The sequence below is a fragment of the Scyliorhinus torazame genome, chromosome 9 (assembly GCF_047496885.1).
Source record: "Scyliorhinus torazame isolate Kashiwa2021f chromosome 9, sScyTor2.1, whole genome shotgun sequence".
NCBI lineage: Eukaryota > Metazoa > Chordata > Chondrichthyes > Carcharhiniformes > Scyliorhinidae > Scyliorhinus > Scyliorhinus torazame.
In genome coordinates this window covers 67,664,960-67,677,799 of record NC_092715.1, presented here as the reverse complement: position 1 = coordinate 67,677,799, position 12,840 = coordinate 67,664,960, and the positions used below count along the sequence as shown (strand labels likewise).

Below are 12,840 nucleotides of genomic sequence, written 5' to 3'. Positions count from 1 at the left end.
GCTTGTTACTATTTTTAAAACTTTTTTCCTCGAATATGCTAGTTGATATCCTGTGGCATTGCTCACAGGGAGCCAAGGCTAATTAGGTCTTCAGGTGAAGTGAGATTAGAGGGTGGCAGCAAATTGGACTCAGGGCATTTTGTATTCTTTTTAAAGTTACACATTTGTCCTGACTTTTACATGTCCACTATTATAAATTCCTATCTTCTGGGCTGCACGATGGCGCAGTCGGTTAGCCCTGCAGCCTCAAGGCGCCAAGGTCCCAGGTTCAATCTTTGCTCTGGGTCTCTATCTGTGTGGAGTTTGCACATTCTCCGTGTTTGTGTGGGTTTTGCCCCCACAACCCAAAGATGTGCAGGCTAGGTGGATTGGCCACGCTAAATTGCCCCTTAATTGGAAAATATTTATTGGGTATACTAAATTTATAAAGAAGATAAATTCCTATCTACGCATTTATAATTGTGACACAGTACTCCACATGGCCTTGTCATACTTTAATTATACCCTCTTGCCGGTCATGGTATTGCAACACTTCAAGTTGGTGGGTTGGGGAAGAGGAGGAGTGGCATAGTTACAGTGTGGCAATTTTTTACATGGCCACATTCCAAATTATTAATGTAGAATGTGTAATGGGAGGAAAAAAACTTGACAAGAAATAAATCACTTGGTTGAAGAATTCAAAAGTACAGATTATGCAAATGTAAGGTTATATAATCAGAATCTATGAAAATCACTTGTCACAAGTAGGCTTCAATGAAGTTACTGTGAAAAGCCCCTAGTCGCCACATTCCAGCACCTGTTTGGGGAGGTTGGTATGAGAATTGAACTGCTGCTGGCCTGCCTTGGTCTGTTGTAAAAGCCAGCGATTTAGCCCAGTGTGCTAAACCAGCCTCTTACAAATGGATCTTTGTACATCAGACTGAAATATAGCAAGTCGAGGGAATAGCCAATTCTGATGGGCTGTTGTGCAAGGCGGGGGAGGGGGGAGGAGACAGATTTTATTAGTACTTCCTGTGCGCTGTGTCCCCGCTGACGTACGTTGCCAGTAAGTGGCGCGTCCGTTGCCAGGAAATGACGAACGCACCGAAGCTGGCGGAGGGATGAAGCTGTTTCATTGCGAATGTTGAGAGCTCGGGTAACGTTTTCTAAATAAAAAAACAACAGACTGTGTTTCGCCCATGAGCTCTTAAAAATGTGTAATGTTCGGGTCGTTTGTGCAGCCTCGCCCAGCCGCCCTGGTCAGAATGCTGCACACATGACAAAAGGACACTTCCCAGTTGGTATTCGGCTGGAAGACGCACTTAGAAATGGTGTCATTTACAGGAAATGCCCTGTAGCCGAATGTGACTCTGATCAGGCGGAGGATCGAGCCCCCGATCTGCTGTGATGTCTGTTCTTGTCAGCTTGGGTCCAGTATGCCTGCTTTGTGGGGACCATGAATTGGATCTGTTCGAATTTGAACTGGTCTTTGGAGCTAGCAAAGAATGGATTAGGGGCTTGTCAAAGCATTGGATTTGTAACTCCTGAGAGAATGGAATAACATTTATTTTAATACCCTGTCGCAGAATTGCTGATTCTGTAGCAGACTTTAGTTTTCAGCCCCTCACCAGCTGCACGCCAAATCCTTTCAGAATACATTGAGGTGGAAGGGGAGGGGAGGCTTTGTCATACATGTATCGAGCAGAAAGTGAGCTACTCATTTCAGGTTAATCAGACCTGACTCATCCTGTAATGGTATTGAGACATATCCGATTTTGCATCTTGACCTGATCCCATGATTTGTTTTGCAGCGTTGTTACATTTTTTAATGCAGCAGTCCTGTGGAGTCCAACCTTGTCTGAAGAAAAAATTATTTTTATATAATACTTCCATAACATTTAGTGAATGCCGTACTTTAAAGTGTTGTTCACTTTGCAAAAGAAGTTGAATTTAACATTTATGTGGGTATAAATGTCTAATCTCCAAAATGTATAAATTGTTTCATAGCATGTTGTGAAGTGCAAGTCTACACGAGTTGCTAGACAATTTGTGCTACTCAGCAGTTAGCCTCATGAAAACAATGGCTTCAGGCTGCATGGTGGTGCAGTGGTTAGCACTGCTACCTATGGTGCTGAGGACCCGGGTTTGATCCCAGCCCCGGGTCACTGTGTGGAGTTTGCACATTCGGCTGTGTCTGCGTGAGTTTCATCCCCACAACCCAAAGATGAAATGGTTCATTAGCAGAGGGATTGAATTTAAGAGTCGTGAGGTGATGATGCAGCTGAACAAAACCTTAGTAAGGCCACATTTGGAGTAGTGTGCGCAGTTCTGGTCGCCTCATTTTAGGAAGGATGTGGAAGCTTTGGAAAAGGTGCAAAGGAGATTTACCAGGATGTTGCCTGGAGTGGAGAGTAGGTCTTTGTAAAAGATGTTTTATTTTTTATACATATATACGGAATGAAACAAAGTGTAAACAAAGTTCAAACAGATCCATCGATGGGGCAATACGAGTTCCAGTTCCCCTCATTATTTCTGCTGCACGACAATGTGTACACTCAACCTATGAAGTTGATCACCACCAGATGAAGAATGGTGCTGGCAAAGAGAAAGTCTGCAAATGCTCGTTCAGGTGAGATGCCAATGAAGTCTCCTTTGTTCTGAGGGTTGATCTGTATTCGCAAGCAAACTGCCAGCACGAAGGCCCCCACACAGGCGATGAATCCGGACAGGAAGGAGTTGAAGGGGAAGGTACCGACCAGCGCGCAGTAGAGAAACTGAGCTATTCCGCTCAGCGCCATGTACAGCAGGTACGAGTCTAGCAGCTTCAGCCGGAGCGGAGTCCCCGCCGCATATTCCTGAGAAAAGCGACCGAGCACCGACAACACCGAACCCCGCATCATTCCAGAGAATCCGAGCCGGGGGAACACAATTACCCGGACACTTAGCCCCACATCAGCCGTGGAGAGTAGGTCTTACGAGGAAAGGTTGAGGTTGCTAGGCCTTTTCTCATTAGAACGGAGAAGGATGAGGGGAGACTTGATGGAGGTTTATAAGATGATCAGGGGAATAAATAGAGTTGACAGTCAGACTTTTTACCCAGGTAGAACAAACTATTACAAGGGGACATAAATTTAAGGTGAATGGTGGAAGATATAGGGGGGATGTCAGAAGTAGGTTCTTTTACCCAGAGAGTAGTGGGGGCATGGAATGCACTGCATGTGGAAGTAGTTGAGTCGGAAACATTGGGGACCTTCAAGCGGCTATTGGATAGGTACATGGATTACGGTAGAATGATGGGGTGCAGATTAATTTGTTCTTAATCTAGGACAAAAGTTCAGCACAACATCCTGGGCCGAAGGGCCTGTTCTGTGCTGTATTTTCTATGTTCTATGTGCAGGTTAGGTGGATTGGCCACGCCAAATTGCTCCTTAATTGGGGAAAAAATGAATTGGGTACTCTAAATTTATTTTTTAAACTATTGAAAATTAAAAAAATAAATAACAACAATGCCTTGCTTTCAACCGCCCCAGGTTTCCTGAACTTCTGCATGTACAGATTAATAACCAGTTTAGCTAATTTCATGAAGTTAGGGTTGAAATCCGATGTTTTAAGTACTTTTTAATTGCATATGTCCAAAGTGGAGGTCGATAGGTTTCTAGGTACGAATGACAAGGAATATGGGGATAGTGCAGGAAGATGGCATTGAGATAGACAATCAGCCATGGTCTAGCATGATCATGGGCTGCATGGTAGCACAGTGGTTAGCACTGTTGCTTCACAGCGCCAGGATCCCAGGTTCGATTCCCGGCTTGGGTCACTTTGCGGAGTCTGCACGTTGTCCCCATGTCTGCGTGGGTTTCTTCCGGGTGCTCCGACTTCCTCCCACAATGTCCTGAAAGATGTGCTGTTAGGTAATTTGGACATTCTGAATTCTCCCTCGGTTTACCCGAACAAGTGACGGATTGTGCCAACTCAGAGCAGTGTTAATGTAAGCCTACTTGTGACAATAAAGATTATTATTATTAAATGGTTAAATTATGTTAAGGCAATGCAACTTCACTAGTCTAAAAAGGCAATGCAACTTCAGTAGTCTAAAAAGAGAACAGTTCATAAGACCATAAGAAGTAGGCCATTTGGCTCCTTGAGCCTGCTCTGCCATTCAATAGGATCATGGCTGATCCGACCTTCCTCACGTCCATTTTCCTGCCCTTTTCTCCAGGTAGTAAATAGTGAGGGATTTCATATATTTCCTTTTGTTCTCTTTTCTTTCTCTTGAGCCAATCTTTCTCCCCCCCTCCCTCCCCTATTTCTGTACCTGATTTGACTAATTCACCCTGTTTACTGCTCCCTGACTCTTCCTCATTCCTTATATCTTGGTAGTTAGAGAGATAATCTGTTGGTCCTGTATTTCACAACATCCTGGATGACTTTTAACCCATTCAGCAACTTATGGGGCAAAAGTTTCGAAGCTGAATCGCGAGGGGAAAAGGTCTGATGCTGTGAGCTGCCCCACTTCAGAAAGATTAGGGCCAGTGTATTCCAATCTCTTTGGAATGTGCGTGTGCTGTCATCCTCGTTGGGCAATTCGAAAAATGTGGGATTATTGATGGCTTTATAACTGTGGTGCTGGTCAAGGGAGTTTCCTTAATCACTAAAATGTATCAATAAATAGTGTTGATAAGCCCACAAGACGGATGGGTTCCACAAACTATTTGATGCAGGAAACTAAATTGAAGGATAGAATGAGGGGTAAGGGAGGAGCAATAATTCAATAAATGGCACTGTACAGAAGCCTCTATCTGAACAAAAATATTTCATACTATATAATATATTGCACCATGAACTGTATCACATTAAACTGGGCAGGAAACCAACCAAGAGCACATTAGTGTAGACGCTTTCCCCAAAAATCAGACACTAGCGAGAGGACAATTTCATTCAAATGTTGTACATTATGATATAATTATTTAATTATAATTCAGAATGTATCTGTTCTCTGGCATTGTTCCTTCATTTTACCATATGTTTGTATTCTCATGAATGAAGGGAGCTGTGGCCCAAGGCCGCAAGAATTTTTAAATCTAATGTTGCAGACATTTTAAGCCCAGAATTCTGCTAATGACACTTCTAGTCCGGATGAGGAGACAGTAAAACTTGTGGAAAGCCACTGGTGTATACAAACATTTATACTTTCAATTTGTCTCACCATGAAGGATTTTGGATTTGGGTTTATTGTCACATGTACCGAGGTACAGTGAAGAGTATTGTTCTGTGTATAGTTCAAACAGATCGTTACATACATGAAAAACATAGGTTAGATACACAATGTAAGTACATAGACATCAACATCAGGTGAAGCAGATGGAGTGTAGTACTACTCAGTAGAGAAGATACGTGGAGAGATTAGTTCAGTTGATGAGAGGGTCATTCAGGTATCAGTGGGGAAGAAGTTGTTTTTGAATCTGTTAGTGTGTGTTCTCAGACTTTTCTATCTCCTACTTGACGGAAGAGAGAATAACCTCGGTGGGAGAGGTCTTTGATTTTGCTGCCCGCTTGCCCAAGGTAGGACTTATCTGAGATGGCTCAAATTCTTCCTTCTGAAGGAAGCCTGGAAACATTAATTAGGTCAAACAAGGATGTGAGTTCTCAGTTTTTGAGTTAGCCAGCTACATTAAAAAGAATTGTGTTTTTCCAGCTTATGCCTGTGTCTCCAGCCATCCCCTTTTCAAAGGGTAGAGAAGCTGCTCCAGGTCTTTGTGAAATATCTAAAAGCAGTTGTCAGTGATTTGTTCTGATGTTTTTTTAAAAAAACGTTCTTTTTCTTTGAGGCGGTACTGAGCATCTGCTTGCTGTCTTTCCTGTGGGTCTGACAAAAGTCACAAGTTTGCCAATCGGGAAAGTGCAGTCATGAACTTTTGGCAGCGGATCGCTGAATTGTGTCTCCCAGGATGATTAAGGTGTCCAAATTATGACTTCCACTTAGTGGTGATCCGGCTCTCAATTCCAGAAAACCTGATTCTATTTGCACTTCACTTACTTTCTGGTTTGTTCAGTTTGAATTCGGAATCTGGAGATTTTCCAAGGGCTGTATATTTAATGATGAAATTCCACAACGTAACGGCAAGATATGGAAGTATCAATGATACAAGATGTATGCAAATTAAGTGAGATGCCGATTTTAAAATCCATATGGCCTTGAGGCTATATGTTCATCGATTATGGTTTATGAAAATAGACAATTCCAAACACCCCTTCTTTATGTGAATTAAATACAATCTGTATTGACACACTCAGGATAACTTACAAACATGCCTTCGGCCATAAGCTGCATTCCCTTTTCTCAGATTTTAAATCATGCCAGTTGGACATAATAGTTGTAATAGGTTTTGATTAAATTATGTGTGTCGTCGTCTCTCCTCCTCCCCCCCCCCCCCCCCCCCCCCCCCAAACCCCACATCCCATTGAATTCTCCTTTGTTAGCCAGTGGACAATGAGCCACACGGTGTGATTAAGATCTCAGCGGATGAAGGAATTCACAGATCTGATCCCAGTTTGTGGCATTTAGTTTCTGGGGAGGAGGAAAATTGGCCTGGGCTCAAATGGGTGGTGGGACAGAGCCACTGGGAAGAAGATCAAGAGAAATAAAAAGCTTCAGTGACATTCTGTTTCTGTGTACTCTGAGCATGGCGGCTTGACCGGCTTCCCCTTTCTCAGGTAATAAACATTCCACAGCAGCCCATTAAGAAACAGTGATTCAATGTGACAATTGCCATTCCTAAACTACGTTAAATGTTACTTGCTTCAAAGTAGATGGATGGTCTTGTTCAGGATGCTCAATCTTTGGAATGAAAATGTATCAATACTGATGAGTGAGCTGCATATTATTACACCATATTGTGGGACCCTGAAAAAAAAGGGAAGCTCTTTTGCACAAATGTAAGAGCTACCGCCCCCCCCCCCCCCACCCCCCATGTACAACCAAGGGAGGACCATTTGAGTTATCCCCATCGTCCATTCCTCCTCCCTTCACTCTCAACAACTGCTCGAAGACTGTGCAGTGTCACAAATCTACCAGGGTGGGATTTGTCCTTTGTGTTATTAATGTTGACATTGATCAATTGGTCCCTGCATTGTGCATGTATCAGTCACTTTCTTCCATCTCTGATGTACAAATAGGTTAAATAGAAGTATGCGAGGTAATCCATGCCTTTACGGCTTTGTTGTAGATTACTTGTAGTCTCTTAATCTGTGGCTGTCTTCAATTCACCAGGCTGGTTAGATACATTCCAGATTGAATGGATGTAAGTGTGTACTATTTGAGGAAAGCTCCATGGTTGACTACATGCTTTATTCCAATATCGTTCATGTTTGGGGCAGCCAGGCTGATGCCCTGGCAACAATATCATTGTATTATTTCCAAGCCATATTCCTCTGGAATATTTTACCAGGATCTTTGCTTTCCAATGGTTTTGATTGTTATTTTCTCATGTGAGAGTACTTTTAAGACGGGGATGTTTAAGCAATGTACCTTTAAGAAAACAGTGATGTGAGAGAGTGGGTGGAGCTGGGCTTTAGTTCAGCCATTTTGCAGTTTAGTTTTGCAGTTTGAAAAAGCAGCTTGTGTGTGTCTGTGTTTTTCCAGAGAGCTGCAGTTTGGAGGAAAAGAGCTTGGGGGTGTCTGTGTTTTGCAGTGAGCTGGATTTGCTGTGACCTCTGCCATGAAAGACTATCTCTGGATCATTTGAGTGATTTAAACTCCTAATAGTAAAGCCTTTAACCTGATGTGATTCTGTTTAAAGGTGTTAAGTCTCTTGGAAGTTTGAAGGAACATTTTGAGGGATTATTTACTGTTGTAATATTTTCGGAATTATCTTTGAAGTAAGGGGTGTTAAGAGATCCAATGTTTATTTAAGATGTTAAGTTGAGTTCATGGAATAAGCATTGTTTTGTGTTTAAAAACCCACGTGTCCATAATTGTAATCCCACACCTAGGGAACAAGCTGTGTGCTAGGAAAAGCGACAAATACATTAAAGGGGGAGGTTGGTTGAACTCCATGATACATTTTGAGGTTCTGAAAGCGCCTCGCCCATAACAATTTTAAATGGATTTATTTGTTAAGAGGTGTTACTGGCAAGGGCAGCATTTATTGCTCATCCCTAATTACCCTTGAAAGGTGGTGGTGAGCCACCTCCCTTAACTGTAGTCCCTGTGGTGTAGGTACACCCACAATGCTGTTAGATGAGGGTTGCAGAATTTTTACCCAGTCATGAGGAAGAAATGACAATATATTTCCCAAGTAAGGATGGTGTGTGGCTTGAAAGTTGCGGTGTACCCCCATGCTCCTACTGCTCTTATCCTTTTAGATATCAGGAGTCCTGAGTTTGGCGTGTTCTGTCGAAAAAGGCTTGCTGAGTTGTTGCAGTGTATCTAATGTATGAGACACTCTACAGCCACAATGCGCTGGACGGTGGTGGGATTGAATGGTTAAGATGTTTAAGAATGGCGGCACGGTAGCGCAGTGGTTAGCACTGCTGCCTCACGGCGCCGAGGTCCCAGGTTCAATCCCGGCCCTGGGTCACAGTCCGTGTGGAGTTTGCACATTCTCCCCGTGTCTGCATGGGTTTCATCCCCACAACCCAAAGATGTACAAGGTTAGGTGGATTGGCCACGCTAAATTGCCCCTTAATTAGAAAAAAAAAATTGGATACTCTAAATCTATTTTAAAAAAAGATGTTTAATAATTGGGGCGGCATGGTGGCACAGTGGTTAGCTGTCTGTGTGGAATTTGCACTTTCTCCCCATGTCTACATGAGTTTTCTCCGGGGTGCTCCGGTTTCCTTCCAAAGATGTGCAGGTTAGGTGGATTGGCCAAGCTAAATTGCCCCTGACTGTGCAGGTTCGGTTGTGCAGGTTAGGTTGTGGGGTTGCAGGGATGAGGGCGAGGAGAGTGGGTCTAGGTGGGATGCTCTGTCGGAGAGTGGATGCAGACTCGGTGGGCCTCGTGGCCTCCCTCTGCACTGCACTGCGGAATTTCAATGATTCTGTGGTGTTGAGGTACCTGTTAAGCTCCTTTGTTCTGAATTGTGACAAGCTTCACTGTGTTTGGAGCCACGCTCATCCAGGCAAGTGAGAGTATTCCAACACACTCTTGACTTTTGACTTGTAGGTAGTGCAGGGGCATTTGTGGAGTTAAATGGTAAATTACTCACCACAGAATATAGAGCCCCTGACCTACCCTTGCAGCCACAGGTGTTTTTGTTGCGGTTCAGCTAAGGTTCTTGTTGATGGTAACCCCCAGCATTTTTATTGTGGGGGATTTGGTGTTAACTCTTTTAAAAAAAAAAAAAAAAAAAAAATTTAGAGTATCCAATTTTTTTTTTTCTAATTAAGGGGCAATTTAACATGGCCAATTCACCTACCCTGTATATCTTTTGGGTTGTGAGGGTGAGTACCATGCAGACATGGGAGAATGTCCAAACTCCACACGGACAGTGACCCAGGGCTGGGATCGAACCTGGGACCTCGGCGCCGCAAGGCAGCAGTGTTAACCACTGGGCCACCATGTCGCCCGAAGAAAAGCTGAATCTCAAGGGAAGGTGTTTAGGTTCACTGCGTTGTAGGTATTTCAGAGAAGATTCACTCGACTGATTTTTGGGATGAAGGGGTTTTCTTACGAGGAAAGGTTAGACAGGTTGGGCCTGTATACGGAGTGGCCAGTTTACAAGCTGTGGTGTTTGAAGGGGCCTGTCTCATGCCCTTCTTCTGACCTAATGATGCTATAGTCCAGTTGGTCTTTCGCCATTCTCAAATAAAATACAAAAAGAATGTATGAGTGGAAAGAATGATCCAGCTCTTAATTGCTCGAGTTGGAGGACAGGGACCAGCTGCTTCTTGGTCCTTGATCACCTATTGTGGAACAATCTTTTCAGTATTATATGCCTGTGAAGGTAAAACCTCTCAAAGAAGTTAACTCTGCATACAATCTCTAAGAAGAGAGATTTGCAGGACAAATCTGGCCTGTAGGCTTGAACATCACTGCGAAAATAATTCCATCAGTCAATGTCTGGCCTAGAAAAAATATCAGAAACATAGTATTTAATTTATAATTGCATTGCAACAAGAAATAAACTTGTTAGAGCTGTATTTAAAAAAATGATTGCTTGCTTCTGTTCCTGAAATCTTCCACACTTATTTTTGTGTTTTCAATTATTTAGGACTGGAATGCATGATAAGAGAAGATAAAGGTAAAATTAGATTAATAAGAGAAATCAACATGGAACACACCGCAAAAGAAACTGCCGATAGCTCTGCTCCCAGTGATGGGATCCTTTCCAGAATGGCTCTCAACGATAACAAAGCTGGAATGGAAGGGGTGGACAAAGAAAAAATTAACAAAATAATTATGGAAGCTTCTAAGGTTAGTTCCAACTGACATTTAGTTCTTACAAAACAAAGTAAGCGTGACATTTTAATGCTTTTTCTGATGCATGTGATAAACCATGTTTGGAGAATTACCACAAACATATGTCTGATAAATTGCTTTTTTTGTTGACTCTAACTTTAGTGATTAAGATTAATAGAGAACAGACTTAGTTGGAAAGACGATGACAGATGACTGGAATGGATTTCCATCTAACTGATATAAAACTGCAGTCAGATCAAAATGCTAAACAAAATTGCATGAGTGCACCATAATAAAACCACCAAATTTTATATCATATCCATCATAATATCATCGATGTCTTCTGCATTCGATCTGTTACCAAAAGTTCGTATTTTCATCATCAAAATCTTGCAGGACTACACCACTAATACATCCTGATTACCACTGAAACCCTTTGACATCTCCAGTTTTCACTTTTCTATTATCCTCCCAGCTGAACCCCCCAAGCCCTTCACATACACATGCCCCAACTTAACCAAACCTCTTCTGCCTGTATCTTATCCCGTGTCAAGTATCAATTACCTGCACCCCCAGTTCTCTCTGCCCTCCATTGCTTTCCATCCCACAAAGCATTGAATTACCTTACAAGGGATCACATTCCCGTTTACCATTCTCTTGTTTATCAAAATATTTACTTTGATATTGTTTGCAAGTTTTTTTTCCATATTCCTGTTGTGCACCTGTTATTATTATGTTTTTGTGTTCCTTTGGATTTTTTATGGCTCCATTACTCTGCTGAATTACCACTTTCCCTGCATTTGTGTAAATATTTTGGTTTAGCTTGATGCTGCGTCTTGTTGACTGGTTGCTTAATGAGACAAGTGGTGTCCCTTTGCCTGTTAATATTATGTACTAGTTTAGTACTGTACTGATATCACTTTGAATAAGTAGCGTAAGAAGGGTGCTCTTTTCAAAGGCTGGTGCAGACTCAATGGGCCGAATGGCCGCCTTCTGCACGTAGATTCTATGAATACTTCCTCCCTATCAGTAGGTTTACTCATTTATAGTTCAGCCCAGTTGATTGTGATAATTGTATTTTGGAGCCCTTCAATGCACCCGAGTGGGTCTTATCTGGTACAAAAAAATTGTGAATCTGTTGTCAAGTGTCTGGCCGTTTGTCTTGCTTCTGAAGTCTTTTTTAATTCTCTATTTGTACCTTTCCGTTATTATTTTCCCTTTTCTTTCTTTGGCATGCGTCCCATTCTCAGTCCAGCAACAGCCTGATATAATTATACTCACTGAATCACTGGGACAATATCCCAGACCTATCCATCACCATTGCTGGGCATGTCGTACTCCACTGACATGTGATACTCAGTTGGGAGTGAGTTGACCTCCAGATCCCATGAAAGCTCATGACATCCAAGCTGTGAAATTGTCTGCTGATTGTAATCTACCGCCTTTCCACAGTAGAACACCACTTGGAAGAAACACTGAAGTTATAGTGGCACAGAATATACTCTGGGTGGGAGATATCAACGCCTGTCACCACGTGGCTTGGCAACACCTCCACTGACCAAGCTGCTGAGGCCTGAATGACAAGTCTTCCAGACTGGACCTGCAACAGCAAGTGAGGGAATCAGCAAGAGGAAAAAACCGTACTTGACATCGTACTTACCAATCTACCTATTGCAAGAAAATATGGTGGCATAGTAGTATTGTCACTGGACTTGTAATCCAGAGGCTCACTGTAATCCGCTAGGGACCTGGGTTTGAATCCCACCATGGCAGGTGGTGAAATTTGAAATCAATAAAAATCTGAAATGCTGCAGTTCATGTGGTATAGGTACAACAACAGTGCTGTTAGGGAGGACGTTACAGGATTTTGACACAACAGCAGTGAAGGAACGGTGATATATTTCCAAGTCAAGATGATGAGTACTTTGGAGGGGAACTTGGAGAGTGGTGTTCCCATGTGTCTGCTGCCCTTGTCCTTCTTGATGGCAGTGGGCATTGGTTTAGAAGGTGCTGTCTAAAGAGCCTTGGTGAGTTCCTGCAGTGCATCTTGTAGGTGGTACACATGGCTGCCACTTTGCTTTGATGGTGGAGGAAGTAAATGTTTGTGGATGGGGTGCCAATCAAGTGGGTGCTTTGCTCTGGATGGTGTGGAGCTTCTTGAGTGTTATTGGATTTGCACTCGTACAGGCCAGTAGTCGGTCACATTCTTGACGTGTGGCTCTTGTTAGAAATTGCCATTGCATGACACTCGTGTGGTGAGAATTTGCCGCTTGTCCACCCAAGCTTTGATATTGTCCATGTCTTGCTGAATTTGGACATGGACTGCTTCACTGTCTGAGGAGTTGTGAATGGAGTTGAACATTCATCAGTGAATATCCCCACTTCTGGCCTTATGGAGAAAGGAAGGTCATTGATGAAGCAGCTGAAGAGGCTGGAAGGTCAAATGCTGCTTTGATGT

At 42.8% G+C, this 12,840-nt stretch overlaps 2 protein-coding genes across 2 annotated transcripts in view; one reads left to right on the top strand and one right to left on the bottom strand.

The window, feature by feature from the left end:
- Nucleotides 1-1,011: 1,011 nt before the first annotated feature.
- The window catches only part of polk (polymerase (DNA directed) kappa), a 171,245-nt gene continuing 159,416 nt past the window's right edge, over nucleotides 1,012-12,840 (top strand). The window contains exons 1-2 of the mRNA XM_072516053.1: nucleotides 1,012-1,135; nucleotides 10,195-10,397. Of these exons, the coding sequence (XP_072372154.1) occupies nucleotides 10,206-10,397 (192 nt within the window). The 5' untranslated portion in view covers nucleotides 1,012-1,135; nucleotides 10,195-10,205. The remainder of the gene's footprint in view (nucleotides 1,136-10,194; nucleotides 10,398-12,840) is intronic.
- On the bottom strand, nucleotides 2,398-2,930 carry LOC140429270 (dolichyl-diphosphooligosaccharide--protein glycosyltransferase subunit DAD1-like). The gene has a single exon (XM_072516052.1). The coding sequence runs from the start codon at nucleotides 2,877-2,879 to the stop codon at nucleotides 2,535-2,537; it is 345 nt and encodes a 114-aa protein (XP_072372153.1). The 5' UTR covers nucleotides 2,880-2,930; the 3' UTR covers nucleotides 2,398-2,534.

Bases quoted from the DNA above. Each gene is read 5' to 3' on its own strand.
- LOC140429270 (XM_072516052.1), bottom strand. From the start codon at position 2,879: ATGATGCGGGGTTCGGTGTTGTCGGTGCTCGGTCGCTTTTCTCAGGAA.